This window comes from Schistocerca piceifrons, chromosome 2 (assembly GCF_021461385.2).
Source record: "Schistocerca piceifrons isolate TAMUIC-IGC-003096 chromosome 2, iqSchPice1.1, whole genome shotgun sequence".
In the NCBI taxonomy this organism is placed as follows: Eukaryota; Metazoa; Arthropoda; class Insecta; order Orthoptera; family Acrididae; genus Schistocerca; species Schistocerca piceifrons.
In genome coordinates, this window is record NC_060139.1 from 1,100,512,491 (window position 1) to 1,100,539,415 (window position 26,925).

At 39.8% G+C, this 26,925-nt stretch overlaps 1 protein-coding gene across 2 annotated transcripts in view; it reads right to left on the reverse strand.

Annotated features, from left to right (window-relative positions):
- Positions 1 to 1,215: 1,215 nt before the first annotated feature.
- LOC124774944 overlaps positions 1,216 to 26,925 on the reverse strand; it is a 202,443-nt gene continuing 176,733 nt past the window's right edge. For both annotated transcript variants that reach the window (XM_047249647.1, XM_047249648.1), the window contains exons 7-8: positions 8,927 to 9,129; positions 1,216 to 4,020 (exon numbers count right to left, since the gene is read on the reverse strand). In XM_047249647.1, coding sequence (XP_047105603.1) covers positions 3,733 to 4,020; positions 8,927 to 9,129 — 491 coding nt within the window. In that variant the 3' untranslated portion in view covers positions 1,216 to 3,732. The remainder of the gene's footprint in view (positions 4,021 to 8,926; positions 9,130 to 26,925) is intronic.

Sequence of the window (26,925 nt, forward strand, 5' to 3'; positions counted from 1 at the left end):
CTTTGTCCATTCCTTTTAGTGTATAATTCTCTTAGATCCTTGTATGTATAAAGTCCCTTCCCACAATCAGGGTAAGCTAATCTATATGCACCTGTATGTGGGATTTTAGTAACTACAAATAGCCCAGTGTACAAAAGCTGTCATTTATTATTGTGCTTCCCCTGTTTCATACTTATAGTGTGCTTTTGTAGTAATACCTCTTGTCTACTTGAAATTTTACAGTGCATGCTAATCTTTTGTCATACGACTTTTTCCTGTTCCCTTTACCTCCAAATTAAGCAAACCTGATGGACTTTTTCTTCAAGTGACATCTCTCCCATTGGAATCTTGGGCAATGATTATTCCTATTCACCAACTTCTCTCCTTTCAAACATCAGTTCAACAGGTGTAAACTGGATGAAGTGTGTTGTAAGTCGATAATGATTTGTTGCAATGGTGAGACGAACTCAAACCATGTTGTGTGCTTTTCCGGTGTATAGGTGCGTATAAACCTGTTAAATTCTCCAAATATCCTTTCTTTCGGGTTCCCTCAGGGTTAAATCTGGATACTAATATGTTTTTTCTTGTTTGTGTTAGTGAATTCCTTACATCTATTGATTACAAAGTATGATGCACCGTCTGTTAACAGTATCTTGGCTTCCCCATTCTCAGTAGTTAATCTTCTGTAATCCTCTTAATAATGGAACCTGGGGGGGGATACAACATTCTTTTTGAAGGACACTACTGAGAAAGTTTAGTGCAGAATGATTGTACTGCCAGCAACATACATTTCGGGTAAGGACCACGAAGATAAGATATGAGAAATTAGGGCTCATACGAAGGTGTATAGATAGTCATTTTTCCCCTCACTACTTGTGAGTGGAACTCAGGAAGGAAATGGCGAGTATTGGAACAAGATACTCTCCACCACGCACTGTACGGTTGCTTGTAGAGTGCGTACATAGATGTACATTTGTAGATTTCCGAAAGTAATGGAGCAGGCACACTGGTAATATCCAATTATTGAACACTTCACACTTTGCGACACTGAACACAGTTGTATTCTCTGTAACATTAGCCAAATACCAATTTCTGAGCCATACCTTTTCAAATCTGGATGCCTTCCAATCACAGGCAAGTATAAAAAGATTCACTGAGAATGACATGCCGTAAATGAAACGAGGTCAGAGTAATGTAAACAAATTTATTGTACAAAAAAATAACACAAAAGGCATACATTTCAAATTGGTGATGCAATTTCAGTTATTTACAATTTATACATTAATTTGTAACAATATTTTGTCATAGTATTTACAATAAAAGCATAAAAGTCACAATCAATGTGCCAAATGAAAAATTTTTATTGTTTAAACACTAACATTTTTTATAACCTGGTTTGTTTTTGGGTGCTAAGGCACCTGAAAAACATGCCTCGAACACACAGAGAAAACAACAGGAATCAAATATTTTAGTAACATTTCCCCTACAGAGCAGGGTGAGTTTCAGCAGTCTCATCTCTCTGAAGTATGGAAGATTATTGTAACGAGATAAGTGGAAACAAACAAAACCATTCTCCTTGCTGGAGGTGGCTCGTGGATGGTACATTTAAAAAGATTGCATATCCACATTTGTGTGTGTGTGTGTGTGTGTGTGTGTGTGTGTGTGTGTGTGCGCGCGCGCACTGAAAGGAGTGAAAGTTAGTCCAAATGCCCCTGTGAGGAATACATTTATTTGTAGATGGTTGGTTGCCTGCCCACATTTGTTTTTCCCTGCTTTAGGATATAATATAACCGGGCAGCAGTAGAGAGAAGACAGAATGAAATAAGAAGTGGAACAGTTTAACTGGCCGGGGGAGGTAAGAATACTGAGAGCATGGCCTGTTAAAATAGGGCCAGCAATAACATGAGGGTATGGGAGGGCCTATGATGGTAAACACTGAAAAAATCATTACTTGTCAGACAAGACTAATAAGCCAGTAGGAAGTGGATTTTATTATAATGAGCCCTTGGAAATTAAAGCACTTTTTTACTACAGGAAGATGTGGAATCACAATGCAAATAAGATTTACTTGGTGTAAAACAAGAAAGATGGGGAAAACCATCAGTATATGCAGTTTATAGGTTTATAGTAAAGAGTGCATTTTGATTTGTTGTTTTTGTTTGCTCTGAAGATTCAGAGAGCTACAGAATGTTAATCTCCGTACCTAGTGCACATTTCAGAGCAGACACAAAGCAAATCCTCGCATTATTGGAGGAAGTTTTACATCTTTGTACCATTTTTCTCTACCAGATTGAATTTAGAAATTTCCTTTTTTGTACTGGCATGTAGGTGGGCCTCTAAATCTGTGAAACAACTGAGCTCATTTCACTTGGACGAGCTACTAGTGCAGGAGATAAACCACAATAGCCTTACAATGAATTTACATCATTGTTCAGTGTCCTCGGACATAAGCCATTGCAAGGAATTAGTGTTTAATAATATGTGTACAGAAACACTTCTGGAATAACTTCGTACAAATCTAATAAAAGTGAATACCAGAGAAAGTCATCTTGAACTTTTCTACATGTTACCCATTATTATTAATATACGTCATGAATGTATCATTTGATTTCTTCACACTTTGAGAAAGAGTTACTCAACATATTTAGCTCATTCCTCCATAGTGAAATATGCCCCTATTGCAGGAAGCAATATGAGTAAATCAGTCCAATATTAAATGAAAAACACGGGGGAGAGAAGTGCCAGTGTTTATATGAAATGAGATCTTACCTTTGTCATGTGCTTTACTAGTGTTTTACAAAGGAACTAAACAACTTCTGAGAGCTAGACAGTGTGGCCCTCTTACTATACATCTCATCTACTACAGGCAAGGACTGGCCAGCAATCCTGTCTCACTTAGTTTTCTCCTCTGATGCAAGACAGTTTCATGTGAGATGAATAAAAATACATGTAAACAAATTAAAAAGTTATAACAAACTTACATACTACCATCTGACTGTGTTGTATATTAATCCGATTTGTTGCATTCCAGTGTCCATTATCACAGCTGCTTATAGTAAAAAATTTTCCACGATTAACAATCACCAAGAGCACACCAAATGGTGTAAGTGACATCATTAAGAAATGCACCCGATTCCAATACTATTAAGAACACAAAATACACAACTTTCTATATGATAAGTAAAAAATTAAATACACAACTTTCTATATGATAAGTAAAAAATTTCAAACATTGCAGTTGAATTCATTTTATGAATATGAAAGAAAACATTAAAAAGCTTTATTTTAACTGATAATAGATGACAATGCATTTATTTATGGAATAAAAGTATCTCGTCAGACAGACTTTCCTCCAATTTTGTTAGTAAGTACTAATGTGAATACACCTTTCTTATAATAATAATAATAATAATTTTAGCACTGTGTTAAACTGCATACAACAATTTCTCTGATTCATTTAGTGAACAACTTCTTATAAAACTTACATAGCACAAAGATATGCCTCAACTCCACAATTAAAACTGAAAGGCTTCAGACATGTACCAATAACAATGTCGGCCAACGCAATTTGATGCATTTCAGAAAGTTCTTTCAACTCTGAAGTATCGGAAATTTTAGCCTGAAATGCAACACCCTGTTGACAGTGGCTTTTGTGGAGGCACTTTTGGACTGTTTTAGGGTGATCTACACCATTTGGGTAACAATACAGCCACACATACAGGATGGTAGACTTAAATTTTTATACAAAATTTACTACTTCTCTTTGTCTTGTGACTCGCATGTCTTTGAGGTTTCACCTTTTATACTAGAACTGCCTAGTGTAATCTCAGAAATTTTGTGAGCTTCTTCCACAGAATCTACCGATTTCAGTTCACTATTGTTAATGTTTTTCTCAGAAGCAGCTTGCTTAATTTGACAATCAATTCCAACAACAGGCTCATCAATATGTTTAACGGGATAATTATGAATTATCTGTATCACTGGTTGAGGAGAATGTCCACGGTTAATGACTGCCATTTCAGTGTTTGGTTTTCCAACCACCTGCAACAAGAATAGAATAATCATGAACTAAAATATAAAAATGCAGAATTAGTTTTTTATTAGTATCAGCAGCAATTTGTTTGAAATTTCTTCTTTTGCAAATGATGTGATGATGAATATGTAGAGTGCTCAACAATGCATAGTGAAATAAGAGTAGTTATGATATAAAATGCAAGCACTGAAATTCCCTGTTCCTTTTCTTGATTTGCTGTTATAATGCAAATGCACTTACTGAACAACTTTCAGCTGATAACAAAATTGAGGACATACCATACAAGAGTAAAATTCAATTTCTCTCCCCTTAAAGGATCATATACTATTGGGATATGCACTTTCAAACAGCTATTCGGTTCCTCCTTTCAATCATCACAAACACCAAAATGAGAGCTTTCAAGAGACACGACAGCAAAACAACTGGAATCGCTCAACAAAGGCAAGATGCATACAATTACAGGACTACATTGGTAATGGGATTTTGTTTTAGACTTTCATAACAGGTTTTGTGCTCGCACATTAACATCTTTCTGGACAACCAAAAATATTTTGCACAGGAATCTCTCAGTTTCTGCCAACAACAGCCTTTTAAAACCAATCTCATTCCATCTACCCACAAGAGATGCCCAGGTGGATGCCCCATTCTTCAACTTCCTGAAGGGATTCTTCACAGATCACACTGTCGTCTAAGGAACAAAATGTCAATCTACGGAATATCAGACCAGCTCTGTAATTTGACTGAAGAGTTCCCTGCAGAGAGAATACACACAGAAATGTCTGAGCACGGAAGTAGCATCAGAGCTGTCCCACAGGTGTGTCGGTCGAGAGGTAGCTCTCGTACCTGCAGCAGAGTTGACACAGCTTCTCATCAAAAGTAACTTACCTTATATTTCACCACTTTTCTTTAGCTTCAACTCCTATACTTTGTGCATGTCTGTATTTATCAGACTGTCTTTACTACGGGTACGAAGTGTGACTGCTGTGTTCAGATGAGAGCTGAGCTGGTGACCCTTCACAGTGTCGGCTTCAGTCACACAGTTCAAGACTGTTGCCAACAAATAGTCATCTCTGGGGGGGGGGGGGGGGGGGGGGGCAGACGCAGAGATCCGAGGGACACCCGGCACGACACGAGACGAGACACGCGCTCCCCGATTGCGGCCTGCCCACACTAACACCGATCCCTCACCCATGGACGAACGGGAGGTCTTTCCGAGGTACGGCTAGCAGTGAATGACTTTCCGAGTGTCCCAACCGGAGGGCCTCCCCGGTTCGTCTGACCGACAGGTTCACACGCCGTCTGCAGTTGAAGTCATCGAGCCGGACAAAGTCGCAGAGGGTGGTATTACTGGTAGTTGGAAACTCTGACGTTAGGCACGAAATGAGGCCCTCTTAGGGATACGTCTATGAAGGAGGGGAAGGAGTCATTCCAGATGCCGTGAAGAGCACGGGGTGCAGCTAACTGCAGGTGGTGTCTCGTGTCTGTACTAACATAACGTATCGCTTTAGATAGGAAGCGATTCTAGTTTCGGGCGGATAGCTGAAGTATTAAAGACTGCCAGTTTTGCTTCCCAGATGGTGACGAAGCTCACTATTTGTAGCACCGCGAACAGAACGGACCGTGGTCCTCCCCTAGAGTGTCGAGCGAAGGGTCCGAATTGGAGGCTCGGGTAGTTCTTCGACCGCGTAGGTGGCAGATTCCTCGACTCGCACCGTAGGGTCGCGGGTTTCCGGGTTCAACCGAATACGTCGGGAGTCCACTACGTGCAGGAAGAGGGTAGAAGGGGCTGAATGGAGGGGATTAGGTAGTTTTTAGGATTGAGGATCTCACAAAAGTGCAGGAAGAGCTTCAGTTTCGAAGGGTGCAGGGGAAACACGGGAAGTGGGTAGGTATCAATATTGTAACTGTAAACTGTCATAGCTGTGTTGGAAAAGAACCAGAATTCCTAGTGGTAATAGAAAGCACTGAATCTCAAGTCATTCCAGGTATGGAAAGTGAGCTACAGCTGGCAATAAATTCAGCCAAAATTTTTAAAAAGTACCTAACTGTGTTTGGAAAGGATAGATTAAATGCTGTGGGTGTGTAGTGATACATCCTAATTCTCGAATGAGAGGTATCTTGTGTAAATTTTCCTGACAGTAGTCGATAAGTGATTAGCATCCCACTGTTCGGAGGTGTCTTAAATCACAGGTGCTGATACCAGAGCTAATGATTCAGTTACTGTACTGAAGTGGATAGCAGTCAGATGACCCTGCCTGGTGAGTTGGAAATAGGAGTTCCATGGAGGGGGCAGTGTGGAGGAAGGAGCTCCGTGAAATCTAATAATATAAAATGTCAAAGATAATAAATGTAGTGTAATCGTTAATTATCAACTTGAATATCAAATCTGGCTCTGAGCACTATGGGACTCAACTTCAGAGGTCATCAGTCCCCTAGAACTTAGAACTAATTAAACCTAACTAACCTAAGGACATCACACACATCCACGGCCGAGACAGGATTCGAACCTGCGACCATAGCGGTCTCGCTGTTCCAGACTGTAGTGCCTAGAACCGCACAGCCACTCCGGCCGGTGAATATCAGATGTGTTATGTATGTAGTATAGAGAGACAGTATACAAGTTGGTAGCTGTGATCATTTATCGTGTATGGAGTTGTAATTTTGAAGATAATGACAGTGAATTGTACATATCTTCTTATTTAAGTAGTAGAGTGAAAGAATGAGAAGAATTTTCAGCAGCTTTATCTGCAGCCTGTGAGCCAAGACGAAGGAAGAAGGCACACTGATTCAGGGCACAGACAATCTGGACCCCAATTAAAGATACTTAATGGGGACTGAATATTCAGTAAGCAACATTCACTGTATGTAACATGAGTGTTCAGGTGGCAACTTATTTTGGTGTTTGGTGAGTGAGGAAGTATAACAAACCACCACACAGCTCAAGCCAACCTGGAACACTCCAGGTGGTGGAGTATTTATTGCTATCAGAAATAGTTGACGAATTTCATTTACTGTAACAGCCGAGTTCACTTTGTAACCTTGTTTTTTCAGCAGTATCTCTAAAACTGCTTGCCAAGAGTTTCACTCTCTTTTCTTCTCTGATTTCATCTCCTTGTTCATCTGTTAAGTTTTGTCTGAATTTGTTAATTTTCTTCCATTGTGAAGGTAAACACACTTCCCCCTCATCTTTTTCACTTCTTTTCTGCTCTTTCTGTTTCCTTCTTTTGTCAATTTACCACTGGCAAGAACTACGTTTTGGCATTCTGTTAAATATTAATACTTCATAATACACTACAACTGCACTACCTTAAACAATTCACTTTCACTCAAATTTAGTTCCCTATCACTTTTGCTTTTCCTCGAGCCACTCAAATCAGTTTTCGGACATATACTGATATGTGTCATCGCCTATGTATACCCTCCTGAAATCATCCTATTCTTTAATGTAGCCACCACCACCACCACCACCACCACCACCACCACCACCACCTGGTGAAAGGTAACATTCTTCCAATGTTTCTGAGAGGTATAATAGTGTCACTCCTCATCGTGAAGGGGGCAATCTGGTACGATTTTAGATCACAGTTTTTAGTGATTAAGGGAACTCTGACAGCACAATAATACATCAAGTACGTACCACGTCCTCACGTGTTACCTCCGACGTGACAGTATTGTGATGCCATTTTTCGACAGGACTACGCACACCCACACACGGCACGCACCTCCACAAACTGTGTTATCCTCACAGCTAGTGAGATCACCACACCTGTCCCTGGTAGAACATGCCTGGGAGCAGCTCAGGTGTTAGCTGCACCTGTGCACCAGTATTCAGGATGTCTAGGACCAGTTATGACAGTTGTCAACCACCTCGCCTCAGGAGAGGATACGATGACTTTCTGATGACTTTCCCAACCAAATTGGTGAACGAATCTACACCAGAGATGGTGCTTCACTGCTTTTGTCATGTGGAGTATTTCTGTTAGAAATAAGCTGCCACCCACTCAGCTCTCCTCGTGTGGTACACAACGTCGAAGTGGAGGGCTGCATTTTAGCAGAAAGGCTTCTGTCGAGGTATGAGGGAGACACTCAACTTCAACACTTAATTGATTGTTTACTTTTTCACATAAATATTTCTCTTGTTTATAAATACTTTGCTCCGACATTGATAAAATTTGCACCAGGTCAGATTTAACACTAGTATTAAAGCACTGGAAAATGCAGAGTATATACACGGTGTACATAAAGTTCGGGAACACTTTCAATTACTTATTGGACAAGAACTGAACATTGTACAGGTGTCATACATATCGCATTTTGAACAGAAATTCAAAGCTTTTTTTTTTTTACAAACATTCGATATGCGAACCGTGAGTGACCTGGCAGATGTCAATACAATAATCGAATTCTTGCCATACACGTCCCAACATGGTATCGTCGACTGTGGCAGTCACTTCCCGTATTCTCTCCCGGAGCTCTGCTACATCACGTGGTAGAGGCAGTAAACGGCCTTCCTTGTTGGTGGCTCTGTACCGGACTTTATTCTACACATCCCTTTAACAGCTGTAGCACAATTGTTTTTGTCAAACTCCAACACACAGAAAGCTCGCTCCGCATCTGAACTCAACGCGTTCGTGACTAGTGCCGACTATCGGCAAATTACCAAACTACACTGTGGGGGAGGGAGGAAAAAAAAAAAAAGCTTCCGGGGTTTCTCTTCAAAATGACATACGTATGATATCTGTACAATGTTTGGTTCTTGTGCAATAAATAATCTAAACTGTTCCCGGACTTTATGTACACCCCCATATTTCCTTTGCAGGAAATAAGTTGCTTTACTTATTAATAAACAAGAATTTCTCAATTTGATCTACCTCAAATGGTAGGGAGGTGGAAGAAAAAGCTTTTATGCCGTACCTGATTTTGTGCAGCAGGTTCCAGTAGTGCCGGCATCCTCTCAGTGTGCGGTTCAGCGCTGCCTTTCATTCCGAGTGAGATGTGCTTATTCCCGACACTAAAGTTTCTACCAAAAATCCCAGCACAGAATATTGTGATGACGTAAATTACAACGAAAACCGCAATTACGAACACAAACAGTCCGTACAGCATCGAATGTGATTCTAAAAATAACACAAGACATCAATGATCAGCAATAACAGCACTATAGCAATACATGAAACTAAACTAGTCACCCGTAATAGTGAATCTAATGGTGTCTTAAGTTAAACAGTGGAAACTCCTGGTAGAAATATCAACAATGTAGGAAAAGGAAGATTACTAAACATAAAAAGAGATATGTCAGGTAGTAGACAAGCACAATTAACAGCTTTTGGCCACAGCCTACATCAGTAAAACACACATGTGCACACACACAAGAACTGTGGAAGCAGACACCTAATAAGCAGTCTTTGAATATGATGACTTCAATTGTTCTGCCCCCTTCTCCTCCCCCCCCCCCCCCCTCCTTCCGCCCCAAAAAAAGGGGTGTGAATCCAGGATGATGTCACAGACGATCAGCACAAGGTGCAAAAAATGTCAGCTCTTTAGAATGTGTCGTCTCAACGAATCCTTTCTTTTAGTCAAGTTATGCCAGAAATTTATTTTCTCCTTAACTTTAATCAGTAACACCGCATTGGCCACATGACCTCCCCATCTAACCTTCAGCATTATTCTGCACCTTCCCATTTCAAAAGCTATTTTCTTGTTTGAACTGCTTGCTGACCATGTTTCACTTGGGTACACGGTTGCACTCCAGACAAATACATTCAGGAAGACTTCGTAACATTTGAATTTATATTTGATGTTGACAGATTTCTCGACCTCAGAAATACCTTTCGTGCCATTGTTGTTATACATTTTATATCCTCTCTACTTTTGCCATCAGTTATTTTATTGCCCAAATAGCAAAACTCCTCTACTACTTTAAGTGTCTCACTTCCTAATGTAATCACTTTAGCATCACCAGATTTGACCACATTCCAATGCCCTTGTTTTGCTTCTGTTAATGTTACTCTTATATTCTCCTCTGCAATGCTGTCCAGTCTGTTCTTCCCAAGTCATTTGCTGCCTCTACCAGAATGTCATTAGCAAATCTCAAGGATTTTCCTCTGAACTGGAATTCCTTTTCTAAATTTTTACGTTGTTTCCATTACTGCACGATCAATGTACAGATTGAATAGCATTGACAATGCCCCTTCTCAACCACTGCTTTCCTTTCCCTCAATTCTTATAACTGCCTTCCATTTTCTGTACAAATTGTAAACAAACTTTACTCCCTATATTTTACCCTTGCTACCTTCATAATTTCAAAGAGGACTCCTGTCAACATAGTCAAAAGCTTTCTCTAAGTCTAGAAATGCTATTAATGTGGGTCTGCCTTTCCTTAACCCATCTTCTAAGAAAAATCTTAGTGTCAGTATTGCCTCTTGTTCCAAAATTTCTCCAGAAGTCAAACTGGTCTTCCTAGAGGCCAGCTTATGCCAGTCGTTTCGTTCATGTTAGTATTTCGCAAACATGACTTATTAAACTGATAAATAGGTAATAATAGAGGGAAACATTCCACGTAGGAAATATATATCTAAAAACAAAGATGATGTGACTTACCAAATGAAAGTGCTGGCGGGTCGACAGACACACAAACATACACACAAAATTCAAGCTTTCGCAACAAACTGTTGCCTCATCAGGAAAGAGGGAAGGAGAGGGAAAAGACGAAAGGATGTGGGTTTTAAGGGAGAGGGTAAGGAGTCATTCCAATCCCGGGAGCAGAAAGACTTACCTTAGGGGGAAAAAAGGACGGGTATACACTCGGGTATACACACACACACACACACACACACACACACACACACACACACACACACACACACACACACACACACACACAAGCAGACATCGAGTGTATACCCGTCCTTTTTTCCCCCCTAAGGTAAGTCTTTCCGCTCCCGGGATTGGAATGACTCCTTACCCTCTCCCTTAAAACCCACATCCTTTCGTCTTTTCCCTCTCCTTCCCTCTTTCCTGATGAGGCAACAGTTTGTTGCGAAAGCTTGAATTTTGTGTGTATGTGTTTGTTTGTGTGTGTCTACCTGATAAATAGGTAAAGTTTACATCTGCTGGCACTGGCTTTCTTTGGAATTGAAATAATTATATCCTGTTTGACATCTGACAATAAGGATATTTCACCTGTCTCATACATCTTGCACAGGAGATAGGAGAGTTTTGTCATAGCTGGCTGTTCCAGGGACATCAGCAGTTCTGACAATGTTCTCTACTCCAGGAGCCTTGGTGTAGCTTATATCTTTTGGTGCTCTGTCAATTCTTTTTGCAGTCTCACATCTCCCATCTCATCTTCTACATCCTCTTCCCTTTCTATAATACTGCCTTCAGGTTCATATCCCTTGTACTCCTTCCACCTTTCAGCTTTCTCTTTTTCCCCTCCTTGTGGTGTATGATTCTATATTCTTATACTTGCCTCCTAGCCATTCTCGATTTGCCATTTTGCACTTCCTGTGAATGTCATTTTTTAGATGTTTGTATTCCCTTTTCAGCTGCTTCACTTGAAGTACTTTTATATTTTCTAATTTCATCAATTAGATTCAATATCTAATGTGATATCAAGTGATATCTAATTTCATCATCTACTGTATTCTTTTCTCCCATTCCTGCCAATTGTCGGCCTAATGCTCCCACTGAAACTCTCAACAGCCTCCGATTCTTTCTGTTTATCCAGGCCCCATCTCCTTAATATCTTAGATTTTTGCAATTTCTTCAGTTTAAATCTGCTACTGATAACCTCAAATAGTGCCCCTTAAAATGTATTATAGTTTCAGATCTTGTTCCGAAATCCCCATCTCACCATTACATAATCAATCTAGAACATTCCCATGACTCCAGATCTCTTTCTCACGATTCTTAAACCAAGTGTTAGCAATGATTAAATTATGCTCTCTGTACAATTTTACCAGGTGGATTCCTACTTCATTCCTTTCTCCCCAGCTCACATAAACCTAGTATTTTTCTTTTTCTTCCTATTTCTACTACCAAATTCCACTCCATCACAAATTTTCATCTCTGTCAACTATTACATAATGTCTTATCTCATACTTATCTTGAATCTGCAGAGATAGTTGGTATATAAATTTGTATTATTGTGGTGGGTGTTCGCTTTGTGCCCATCTTGGCTGTGACAATGTGTTCACTGTGCTGTTCATAGCAGCTTATCCACATTCTTGTTTTCTTATTCATTGTTAGACCTAATCCTGTATTAGCCCTGTTCGATTTTTTATTTATAACCCTTCACTCACCTGATGAGAAGCCATGAAAAAGCAGGTCGACTCCCGTAATGGTGTTTTGTAGGCAGTCCTATTTCACATATTTAGGTCTATACAAAATGTTTGCTAATTTTCTTTTCAAAATTGCGATGTTAGAGTTCCTACATTAATCAAATGTTATACAAATTATCACGTTTGTAGAAACAAATCCCTACAAAAAGTTACTATAATCACTTCAGTTGTTGGCCTCGTTTCGATGAGGAGACCATTGGTTTCATCAGGAATGGTGGCAATCGAAAGTTAAATTTCATACATGCCAATTAGAGCTAAATTGCTGTAAATTTCTGGGATCTGTTGGTATACATTTGATTGCCCGATTTTCTTTAATCAGCTGACCCTCATATTGATGAGCAGGAATGCCTGATTAAAATTACCAAATTATTAATAACTAAATTTCAATACACAATATGGATCTCATGGTCATAAACCCGAGAGTCCCAACTGCTTAAGCACAATTTAGTACTGCATATTCTAATAGACGCTGCTCATGAGAAATAATATATAAACAAATAATACTAATAATAAAGCCCATGGAGATCAGAACTGACCAACACACAGAAGAAACCCACAAAACCAGCATGGCAACACAGGCTACAGATCAGAATAGAAAAACTGAGAAAAGACATCGGACAGCTAACACAATTTATAAGAAATAAAGTATCAGACAAAAAACGAAAAAGGTTACATAAAATCTCTCAACAAGAAGCGATAGAGCAATTAGATGAAAAGAAACAGGAATTACAACCATTGCCCAAACGACTTAGAAGATACAAAAGAAGTGAAAACAGAAGGAAACAAAACCAAACATTCAATACAAACCAAAATAAAATTTACCAGACAATAGATAAGACGCACATTAAAATAGACAATCCACAGATATGGAACACTTCTGGAGCAACATATGGTCAAATCCGGTACACCATAACAGACATGCACAGTGGATACAAGCAGAAACAGACACATACAAGATGATACCACAAATGCCTGAAGTGATAATTTTGCAACATGAAGTCACCCGAGAAATTAATTCTATGCACAATCGGAAAGCCCCTGGAAAAGATAAAATAGCAAATTTCTGGCTAAAGAAATTCACCTCAACACATTCACATCTAACTAAATTATTTAACAGTTACATTGCAGACCCATACACAGTCCCTGATACACTTACACATGGAATAACTTATCTGAAACCTAAAGATCAAGCAGACACAGCAAACCCAGCTAAATATCGCCCCATAACATGCCTACCAACAATATACAAAATATTAACTTCAGTCATTACACAGAAATTAATGACACATACAACACAGAACAAAATTATAAATGAAGAACAAAAAGGCTGTTGCAAAGGAGCACGAGGATGTAAAGAGCAACTGATAATAGATGCAGAGGTGACATATTAAGCTAAAACTAAACAAAGGTCGCTACACTATGCACACATTGATTACCAAAAAGCTTTTGATAGTGTACCCCACTCATGGTTAGTACAAATATTGGAAATATACAGAGTAGATCCTAAATTGATACAGTTCCTAAACATAGTAATGAAAAATTGGAAAACCACACTTAATATCCAAACAAATTCAAATAATATCACATCACAGTCAATACAGATTAAGTGTGGAATATACCAAGGAGACTCATTAAGTCCTTTATCACAACAGATAAATGCAGACTTTGCAAGCAACAAATAGAAACAGTAGATCACATCACAAGCGGATGTACAATACTAGCAAATACAGAATACCCCAGCAAAAATAATACATCAACACCTTGCCTTACAACATAAACTTATAAAACAACATGTTCCCACATACAAGTATGTACCACAAAATGTACTAGAGAACGATGAATACAAATTATACTGGAACAGAACCATTATAACAGATAAAACACCACCACATAACAAACCTGACATCATACTCACCAATAAAAAGAAGAAATTAACACAACTAATCGAAATATCCATACCCAATACAACAAATATACAAAAGAAAACAGGAGAAAAAATTGAAAAATACATCCAACTGGCTGAGGAAGTCAAAGACATGTGGCATCAGGATAAAGTTGACATTATACCAATTATACTATCAACTACAGGAGTCATACCACACAATATCCACCAGTACATCAGTGCAATACAGCTACATCCAAACTTATATATACAACTACAGAAATCTGTATTTATTGACACTTGTTCAATTACCCGACAGTTCCTAAATGCAATGTAACATATACCATACAGTTAAAAGGAAGTCACGCTTGATCAAGGTCCGCGTCACCATTTTTAACCAGACATAACGTCTGAGACAAGAAATAAATAAATAAATAATAATAATAATAATAGTAATAATAATAGTAATAATAATAATAATAATAATAATAGTAATAATAATAGTAATAATAATAATAATAATAATAGTAATAATAATAGTAATAATAATAATAATATTATTATTATTATTATTATTATTATTATTATTATTATTATTATTATTATTATTATTATTATTATTATTATTATGTTTGCCAGTGAAATACAGAAATTCTTACCTACGGAATTTATGAACTATTACAAATTAAAGAAGTTGAACAGTATCTTCACATTAGGTCAAAGTTCGCACCATTTCAGTTTATTTTACTTTAGCTTCTACCCAGGCTTGTTATCAGTAGCATACAGAGCTGATCTTGTCTCCGCCGTTGTTCAATTTAGCTTCAGGGCACATTAGTGACAAAATTTAGATTTGTTTCATCAAGACTGAGTGGCTGGATGATTAAAGGGACCAAACTACTAGGTAATCAGTCCCTTTTTACTTGAAAATATAGGTCTACATGATTGTACATCAGAGATGGCTTACCATTGTAACCTTACGTAACGTGTCAATCGTGGTAAAAGAAAGAAATGCTCCGAAAGTAATTTAACAGCAAAGTTTTGATTCCCAGAAAAGCGTAGTGTCATGTTGGGTTGGTAGAGTAACAGCAAGTGTTAATGCGCGACGTCACGCTGAATCAAAATTTTTTTTTTTAAATATATATCTAAATGTATGTACCCAATATTAATGTAAGATATGAGTAAAAATCGTATGACTATTATATCGTATTCACAGTGATATAATAGTGATTTGACATAGACTTGACAGTGAAGAAGTATATTTGTTCTTTGATAAAGACAGGTGTTAGCACTATCAAGTTACTCTGCTGCGCGATAAGTGAATTTCGTGTTTTGGTCCTAACTGATTGCGTAGAGGGCAATTCTAATTAATCAATTAATTAATTAATTGAGTCCTTTGAGTGGTAAAAGGAAGAGAGAGAGTGAAACAAAAAGGTCACATCTTGCGGACTTTATCAGCGAGGCGCGATATCACAACAGAAGGGATTGCGCTACTGCATCAATGTGGACTTCACTTAAAACAAAGAATTATTACCAATAATAATTACATCGGAAGTTGTTTCGAGAAAGCATACAATTCTGAACCGACTTTTTATTAACTATTACGAAAGACAATCAATTCGCAAGAGAAAAGACAGATTTTGGAATTAGATTTGATTGTATGGTTGCATAGCAACATAACAGTCTTGGATTACGTGCAGCTGGAACAGAATTGTAAGTTGAAAAATCACACACACACACACACACACACACACACACACACACACACACACACACACACACACACACACACTAATTATGATCGAGTTCCGAGTGAATGTGACTGTTTTTAGCCAAATCAGGACCTCAATAAACTACAGTTACATGAAAAGACAATTCATGTGTTGTGTCTCATTTCAGTAGACGACCAACTGTAGAAACTACAATTTCACATCGATGTTTTCACTTTTACCAACACAGTGACTTTCTTTTCCCATTTCCTGCCATACTCTAACGAAAGCTATAAATTGGAAGTTCTTAATGTCTTGTTGTGTATCATGATTTCGAAAAGATCGTAACATGTTCCGTTTCCCCCCCGTTTCCCCACTTCCTCAAACATACGACCCTGAGGATTTGCCGAGTGCGTAGAGAAGCAAGAAGAGAGAAGAGAGAACCAAACAAACCACAACCACTACCAATGACGAAGGAGGAGGAGACAAGAGGAGGAGAGGAGACACCGTGCAAAACCTAGGGGAAGAAAACCCCGAGGTCTAGCAAAGGGCAAAAGGTTAGATAAGGGGGGGGGGATATAAGAAGAGGGGCCGGTGAGATGCCACATCCAAGGAGCAGCAGGAAGTCCCCGAAAACAGATTGCAATGAGCGTACATACATCACCCACCCCCTGCCACTTGCCAGAGGTATCACACTCAAAGGCTATGAACATGGACTGGGCAAGAGCAGCACAGATAGACAAGATGAACAAGTCAAAGAGAACTTGTGAGAGTGTGGGGAGAAGAGTGGAAGAGCAGGCAGGGTGGCAGCTGGGCTGGGCCACTGAGCCCAGACGACCGCAGCCCAGTCTGGGCAGGGGAGGCGACAGTCTTCTGCTGACCCCTCAATGGGCCGATAAGTTTAAGTGGCCTGCTCTTAGAGTGGTGAAAGCCCTCTTCAGGAATAAAACATAAAACTAAGCAGCTGAGGCATCATCTCCTCAAGACTAAGTAGGTATACCTTATAGACAAGAGCTGTTGTATTTATTAAAATGTGTATATGAGGAATGTTGGTGGTTATACTAATTGTCATGTCTTGTATTTACAAATGTGCATGTGAAGCAACTATTTATCACTTCATCTGTACAGTGTGCTCTCCTTTTCTGGCAAGACAAGCACTATTAACCATTTGCCTTACGATTTAAGTTCCGTTGGCATGAGCCGTAAGGGGCTGCAAGGTACGGAAGGCGCCTTACGATTCCCAGCGCTTACACAGGCTAAGGCACTATGTATGGTGGTGTCCGAAGTCGTGCAGACGCCCTCGGGATTTGCAAGTACGTGTGTGAGATACCAGTAACGTGACATTTCTACAGGTATCATAAATAATGACCATTAGTTGCCCATTGGAAACTAAACATTCATTGTCTGAAACGCAACGATATATTCACAAACGTTTTATTTCCCTTTATAAGCAAACATACATTGATGAAATACATCTTAATATAATATTCACAACAATGCGATGATCTAAGACTATACAATATTTTGTTGTAAACATTCTCAGACCTGTTACATTAGTACGTTGGCAAACATATTTTCAAACGCAACGTCTTCACAATGACATGTACACGAATTTAATAGTCTTCGATTGTATGATATCATTCAAAACAATCTGGTATATGTAATGCAATCCTGCACTTTTTGCATTCCCATGTTTCGCTGCGTCGCTTATGCTTTTTGCACACTACACAAGCTCTCGCAGGATCTACTTTTGATGGTGTTGGATCAATGTGTTTCGGAAAATGTGCCCAATGTTGCATGTGCAGTCTTTGTGGTATATCGCTGGATGCTAATCGTCCCTTCCGATTACATTCCAGTAAAGGTGTAGTTTTCAACAGTGATTCTGCAATGTGAATCGTATATTCTGCGTAGCTCTGTCATTTGCCACAATGTATTTTGTAACACAAAATGTACATGTTAAATAAAGCAACAACAAATAGGGAAAAGAATATCTTGCGGTATCCTTTCATACATTTTCTCATCACAGGGAAGCATGCGAGCATCTGATCTTGGCGATCAATTCCAATCGTGCCTCTATTGTATTCAGCGACACATTTCGGTTTCCACGATGCATTGCGGAGAGGTGTGTCTGTGGCAATCATTTCTGCTGTTGAATGTCTTGTGGAAAGAATGTAAACGTCTCGTTTATCTTTCCATTTTAGTGCCAATATTCCATTACAACTCCTCATTGTATATTCTACCTTCTTTAATTTTGTCTTCAGGAAGTATGTGGGCATATTTTTTCTGTTTGAGCACACTGTTCCAATCACATTAGTTTTATTGGTGAGGAGAGTTTTGAAAAGTTTTGGTGAAGAAAACCAGTTATCTAAATATAGAGTATGCCCTTTGTGTAATACCGACTGTGATAGTTCTAGAACTACACTTTCAGAGGCACTACCATTAGCATCACATGTATATCTTAAAATCATAGCAGTATCCTGAACTTGACTCACACAATTTATAAATTTTAATACAAAACCTCGCTCCTTTTTATGGGTTATGTTGTTTGCAGGATAAGCGCCCCTTAAATTTCATTAATGATTCATCAATGGCAATATACTCTTGCACTGTGTACACTTCCTTAAATTTTTGACTGAACATATCTATGACTGGCCTTAGTTTGTACAGCTTAACTGTGTTGTCGGCTAACTGTTATTCGCTAGATGCAGAAATCTACTTATGTGCAGAAATCTCCTGAATGGCCTCGACTTCCTAAATATTGACGTTTCTATAACGGCCATCCTAGACCAGTACATCTGAATTGATGGTTTCCTTTCAGCCATGATTATACATAGCGCAATGTATATTTATTTTGTTACAGCTGATTGACCATTTTTGGTCTATTTTTTGTCTCTTCTGTTCATTGTTGAGTATGTCTTGTGCCTATCTATTCGTCTCAGTTACGATGATTTCCCAAAATGTACTATTAAATATTACATAGAAAACGTCGAATTCTCTTACGCTTGTACTCATGTGCTGTAAAGCTTTCCAGGATTTTCTGTATATGTCCAGATTGTTGGTTCATTGCCTTTCTTTTGCCACGTCCACGAGTCATTGTTGCTGGTAGGTTTGCTCTCCTCTGTCAGTATCATTTTCGATCACCGGCCACTTACACAATTTTCGTACAGGGGGCGAAACGTCGCTACCACTGTCACTGTTGCTGTCAAAATATCCTGTAAAATCATTGTTGGCTATGCCACCAGATATCTATCTCCCTTTCCTCGTGAACACATGTGCTACACATCGGGAACATTGTGAAGGTATTTTTGTGATGTCGGCAGGTCCGAATGCGGCGAAGAACACTTCATGTATGCCTTGTGCACTATCTGCTCCGCAACGTGTCAGATGTTCTGTTTACATTTGGTGCGGGCTGACCGATGACATCTCTCATACGACATGCGCTTGTTTGGCGCGGTAAATGTACTACGTCTCTGATATGTCTAGTTGATGTTTGGCCAGGTTGGCAAGCTACATCTCTCTCAACATTGTATGCTAAGGGGTTAAGCTCTGGGTATGTCCATAGTAACTACTCTACTGTGAGACACTCATTGCCATTAGGATGTTAAGGACACAATTAACGATTGGTAAACTTCCAATTTTGAACTGCCAAAAGCAGCTTCTGACTATTCATTTTAAGGATAAATCCTACAATACCATTTTCAGGTGGTGATCCAGTGAAACTGCACAACTGTCAAGGATTATTTCGTAACAGGTAGGATTAGTGACGTGACAAAGTCTTGTTCCTCCTGCCACTGAACTTCAGTAATCCCTCCACCCTTATATCTAACTTCGAACTATATATTTCCGTTTTTTAATTTTCTGGCCTACCTGCCTGCTTAACGTACCTAGCATTACACAGCGAGAGTAGAATTTCAGTTTTATTTGTCCCAATGACGACATTTTCCCGAGTAGGCTCTGTGCAGAGATCCGAATGGGGAACTATTTTACCTCCAGAATATTTTACCCGTGCAGATGCCATCATCATTTAATCAAATAGTACAGCTGCATGTGCTGCAGTACCAGCACAGCATGGCCATGTTGGGTTATTTGGGGAAAGAGACCAAACTGCGAGGCCATTGGTCTCATCAGATAAGGGAAGGATGAGGAAGGAATTCGGCTGTGCCCTTTCGAAGGAACCATCCCGGCATTTGTCTGAAGCGATTTAGGGAAATCACGGAAAGCCTTAATCAGGACGACCAGACGTGGGATTGAACCGTCGTCCTCCAGAATGAGAGTCCAGTGTGCTAACCACTGCACCACCTCACTCGGTAGGGCCAAGTTGGCTGATGTTACGACATCAGATCGATTGATCGTGCCCTTATGACTCCTGAAAATGCCTCTCTTCAGGAACTGCACATTTGTCTGGCCTCTCAACAGATGCTCCTCAATTGCAGTTGCACTTATGGTACTCCTTGAGGCCTCAGGATGTGTCTTACAACCAGTCCCTTCTTTCATTCAAGTTGTGCCATACATTTCTTTTTTCCTCAGTTTGATTCAGTGCCGCCTCATCTGTTAATCTAACCATCTACTCTGTAGCACCACATTTCTCTTCTAATGTGAATTGCTTAGCGTCTACATTTCACTAACGTACATAGGTACACTCCTGACAAATCTCTTCAGAAGACATTTCTTAACATTTTGCCATCAATTCTTTTACAGCCCAAATACCACAAGACATTTCCAACTTTTAGTGTCCCACTCTCTAATCTAGTTTCATTTTGAAATCTGTCTTACTATTATGTACCCTATCTGAAATCTTCCGATGTCTTAAGGTTTCTTCCCCATTTACAGTCTTCTTCCATCAATCTAAATTGTATAAGGTAGTTTCCTATTCCACTCCTTTCCCCCAATCCATGTTATCCTACAATTTTTCGTTTTATTCTGTTTCCTGCTACAGAATTCCAATACCCCATCACAATTAAATTATCTGAATAATTTCTTTTTTTTGTCATCCTGAATTGCCAACTGCGTACTGTGTGGAACTTTAGGTTACCCGAGGCATCTTGATCACCACTTTTCTCCCTTTCCCACAAACTATTCATTGTTTGACTGCTACTCTTTCTCTCCTCCTCTGAAATCTATAGTATGGACCTAATTTTAGTGGTTTCTCTTTCACACACTAATTGCTTTTCGGAAACAAGATTCTTTAATTTCATCACAGACTGTTCCAAATTTCTTATTTGTGAAACAAGTTGGCGTATAAACTTTCACTACTGTGACGGGTGTTAGTTTTTTCTCTCTTGACTACTATAATGCCTTCACTACACTGTTCATAGCAGCTTACCCACATTACTATAAGATGCAATCACATTAAAACGAGATGATATATAACGAAGTGCAGATGTCAGTAATGCAGGTAGGTGCACATGTACAAGTGCCATCTACTGGGAATTTGAAAGGAATGGCTTCAAAATTCACTATTGTGCCATTTGTTAGATCTGCTCAACACAATGTCAGCAAGTCACGTGCATCCAACTTCACTACAGAGGCTGGCGACGAGGAAAAGTAAGGTGTACTGCAATTTTTTACTGCAGACACGGAACAAGACGGTGTCATTTTTAGCCTGATAGCAAGTGTCAGAGCCAACAATGGAAGCACACTGATTCACCCCCACCAAAAAATCCAAAGCTGTGTAACATCAGCTCCTAGAAAGTCACATGACCTTTTTTCTTTGACTGCAAAGACCAGCTGCCCATTGACATTCTAGAACACAAAACGCACAGCAGTACATGGGCACTTTGGAATAACTGAAGTTCACAATCAAGTCCAAACACCCAAGAATATGGACAGACAGCATCATTCTCTCACAGGAGAACGCCTATGCACACGTTGCCGAGGTTGTTTTGACTCCACTGTAAAAGTTTTACTGGGAAGCCATTACACATCCCCCATACCGTCTCAATCTCTTCCTGTGTGATTTCTATATCCTTCAAGGCCTGAAGAAAGATATTTGTGACCATCAGTTTTCTTCAGACAAAGAGATGCACACCTCTGTACAATCCTGGTTCTGTAGGCAACGGCAAACATTATTCCATGAGGGCACTGACCATCTTGTCTCTCAGTGGGATAAACATATTAACAGTTCTGGTGATTACTACTGAAATAATGAACAGTTTACTTACCTTTTTTTCCATGTGTCTCATTTTCATTTGACTGCCTTATATATTATGCATTACCAAACCTACTTTTGTGTTACCGCTATTTGATCTCGTGTTTGTAATCCTGCACACACCTATCTTAAGTCTCATTCTTTCTGTCACCACACTTCACTAATTTCTACTATACTTTACTTCAATCTGTCCATTTCCCTTTGTAAATTCTCTAACCTAGTTATCCAGTTATGAGATCTAACACACTGTGTTGTGATGCATAGAATACCAAGTTTTGTTTTTCCTGATGGTGGCATGCCTCAGTAGTCCCAGCCAGAGATCCAAAAATTTTAACGAACAGGACACCATCATTAAGTGATACAGTAGAGATGTACGCACTTGGGAAAATAACAGCTGCTGTTCCCACTCAGACAATGAATGGACGTAATGGAATTAAGGACAAAGTTTAAACTGACTGACTAAATTTGACATGTGTGCTGATTAAGTGGATTAAGAACAGAGGAAACCTAGAGCTACATAATAACAAAATTTGGAAAATGTAAAAAACTGTTGCAGCTTGAGCTCAAAAAATACCTCAGAAATGCCTAGAAGCAAAAGTTAAAATTTCACACATCTACAAAAAGAAAGCGTGAAGCATACAATAGTGAAAGACATTGCTGAAAAACTTAGACAATTCTGGTTCTATCTAAAATTGCTAAGCAGTTTAATGGCTTCCATTCAATATGGCGTAGCAACAGCAAACAACTAAAGGAAGCTGAAGTTTTAAATTTTGCGTTTGAAATATCATTCACCCCTGAGGACTGCACAGATATACCGTTTCTCGATCATCATTCAAACTCCTCTACACAGGACACGGGAATTTAAATCCCTGGTCTACTAGAGCAGCTGAACAAGTTGCTAACAGTTAAGTCGCCATGTCCAGATGGAAACAAAATTTGGTTTTCCAGACAATATTCTTCAGCACTGACCACTTTTATCACTTTTATGACAAATCTGTTGCTCAGACAAAGTCCCAAGTGACAGGAAAAAAAACACAGAACTCCAGTGTATATAATTAGGGTGAAAGACTGCACCTGCAATATTACCATCCACTGTCTTTAATATAACAGGATGGATCCGATAGCTTAGTGTGCGCTTGGATTCTCTGCCGAGAGAGAATTTGGGGACTCTAAGGTGGTCTATCTTAACTAGTTTACCAAGGCTCGATTACAAGAAGAGAGTACGATGGTACCTCCTCCGAGGTGACAGCCTCTGTCTGCTGATCGAGTGTTCTGCTGCTGTGCTTTCGCTGTTTCCTGGCCGCAGTGATTGTGGCTGGCAGCAACAGCTATGGGGACATCAGGCTGTGAGCTGTGTCATGATCCCGGGCACAAGGTGTAGTGGTATGCCCCTGGCACCCTGAGGCTTAGGCGGTAGATGGCAATTCATGTCCCGGCTGCGCCAGAAGTGTCTGCGTCATCGGCACGGCACAGGGTACGGTGGGATCGAAGTCGCATTGCAGCCCAGTCATTTGACAGTGATGAGTGCGTTCTCTAATATTGCTTCTTCCCGCCGATTTCTGTCGTTTACTTCAATGTCTTCAAAATGCTTGCATGATGGAGAATATTTTAACCAAACTGATGGCATGGTGATGGGAAGTCCATTAGCTCCAGTAGTAGTAGACCTCTTTATGGAGCATTTCGAAGACATCGCCTTGACACAGCTGCTGCAAAGCTGAGCTGTTTTTACCACTACATCGATGATACCTTCGTTATTTGGCCACATGGACAAGAAAAGTTAGAAGAGTTCCTGGAGCACCTCAACAGCATCCACGACCACATCAACTTCACAATGGAAGTAGATAAGGAGGGTTCCCTGCCGTTCTTTGACGCGCTTGTCCATCGTAAACCCGATGGGTCTAGTTCATAGCGTTTACTGCAAGTCCACCCACACGGATCTGTATCTGAATGCCACCAGCTTCCATCACCCAGCACAGAAACAGACAGTTCTGAGGACCTTAGTACATCGAGCTGAAACTGTCTCAGACACTGAAAACTTGCCGAGAGAATTGAGCCACTTACGCAAAGTTTTTAAGGAAAACAGTTACAACTACAAACAGATCTCTCAAGCAGTGTCATCCAAGTCTCAAAGGAAGAAGACCTCTGAAGAAGACACCAAGCAGGTTGCATTCTTACCATTTTGTGGTTTGACAACAGGGAAGATTAGTCAGCTCCTGAAGAGGCATAAAATAGACACAATCTTCAGGCCCCTAGCAAAGATCCAGCAACTAATGAAATCTGTTAAAGATGATGTAGGCCTCAGAAAGCCAGAAATTTACAAGATACTGTGTGGATGTGGGCAGTTCTATGTCAGCCAGACTGTTCGCACTATTGAACAGCGCTGCATAGAGCATGAAAGGTGTTACTGTCTGCGCTATCCTGAAAAGTAAGCTGTAGCAGAACATGCTATGGAAAACTGACATCGAATTGCATTCGATGCGACGTCTATTATTAAACGGACTAATGGCTTCTGGGATAGCGTAATAAACAAGGCCATAGAGATTAGAATTTCTGACAACACCTTCAATAGAGATGGTGGATTGCTGCTGAGTACAGCACGGGATCTAGTTTTGAGGGAGTTTAAGCGGGCCCGACAGTCGCGCAGCAAAAACATTACCACATATGGTGCGGGACTGAGCACCAGTGACGTCACGTGCGAGGGCGCGGCAATATTAGCATGGCAATGACAACCACACGTATCATCAATTTGACAATGGCAGTGGCACAGCAGATCTCTGCCGAAAGCTCGTGAGCAGTAAACTACTTGACGCGGCTTGAAACCCGAGAACATTTTATTAATAGATTCTATCTACTGTTTCTGAATCTCTCTCTATTACTATCTCTTACATTAATGTTGGATTGCCATAGAGTTCTTGAGTTTATTCTAATTCTGAATATAATAAATTTTCTTTTGACAAAAGCTTCTGTTGACAGATCAGCACAGGTTCAGAAAGTACCACTTGTGTGCGACTCAACTCACCCTTTTTCTCACAGGACATCATTGAAACGGAGGAGGAAGGGCGATAGATTCTGTCTTCCTAGATTTTCAGAAAGTGTGCCAGTGCCACACTGGCGACTGTTAACAAACCTCAAAGCATACAGGACAGATTCTCGAATAACTGAGTGGCTCGAAGGCTCTGGCAACTAACAGAACCCAGTTTCTTGTCCTGAATAGCAAAGGAGTGAGCCAGTGAGACCAGCTCAGGTTTACTGGGAGACTTTCAGGAACGTGTAGCTTATCTTTAAAGGAGAGTGCTTGCAGAACACCTGTGCGACCCATTCCCGAGTGTTGCTCGAGTGTTTGATATCCCTACCAGGTGATATTAAATGAACTTTGAAGCAATTGAAGGGCGTGCTCGTAGATTTGTCATCAGTAGGTTTGATCAACATGCAAGTTGTGCAGACACACTGTGAAGTCAAACACAGGTCCCTGGAGGGAAGATGATCTTCTTTATGTGAAACATTGAGAAAGTTTTGTGACAGACTGCAGAAAAATTCTATGACTACTAATATAAATATAAATCTTGTTTAGAGACTGCACAGACATGGGGGGGGGGGGGGGGGGCATAGCATACGGACAGCCAGTTTTCGCTCCCTTCATTTGTTAATGGTAAAGGAGAGGGAATGATTAGCAGTGGTACAAGGTACCCTTGCATATGCATCATACTGTGATTTGTGGAGTACGAATGTGGATGTATCTGAGCCCAAAACTCACCAAACAGTGGCACAGATTGGGAGTTTGGGGAGGAGGATGCAACAACAATTTAGCTCTTAGATGAACCCTATTAGAGTGTAAACACACAAAACTGTGTCAACACACAAAACTGTGTCAACACACAAAACTGTGTCAACACACAAAACTGTGTCAACACACAAAACTGTGTCAACACACAAAACTGTGTCAACACACAAAACTGTGTCAACACACAAAACTGTGTCAACACACAAAACTGTGTCAACACACAAAACTGTGTCAACACACAAAACTGTGTCAACACACAAAACTGTGTCAACACACAAAACTGTGTCAACACACAAAACTGTGTCAACACACAAAACTGTGTCAACACACAAAACTGTGTCAACACACAAAACTGTGTCAACACACAAAACTGTGTCAACACACAAAACTGTGTCAACACACAAAACTGTGTCAACACACAAAACTGTGTCAACACACAAAACTGTGTCAACACACAAAACTGTGTCAACACACAAAACTGTGTCAACACACAAAACTGTGTCAACACACAAAACTGTGTCAACACACAAAACTGTGTCAACACACAAAACTGTGTCAACACACAAAACTGTGTCAACACACAAAACTGTGTCAACACACAAAACTGTGTCAACACACAAAACTGTGTCAACACACAAAACTGTGTCAACACACAAAACTGTGTCAACACACAAAACTGTGTCAACACACAAAACTGTGTCAACACACAAAACTGTGTCAACACACAAAACTGTGTCAACACACAAAACTGTGTCAACACACAAAACTGTGTCAACACACAAAACTGTGTCAACACACAAAACTGTGTCAACACACAAAACTGTGTCAACACACAAAACTGTGTCAACACACAAAACTGTGTCAACACACAAAACTGTGTCAACACACAAAACTGTGTCAACACACAAAACTGTGTCAACACACAAAACTGTGTCAACACACAAAACTGTGTCAACACACAAAACTGTGTCAACACACAAAACTGTGTCAACACACAAAACTGTGTCAACACACAAAACTGTGTCAACACACAAAACTGTGTCAACACACAAAA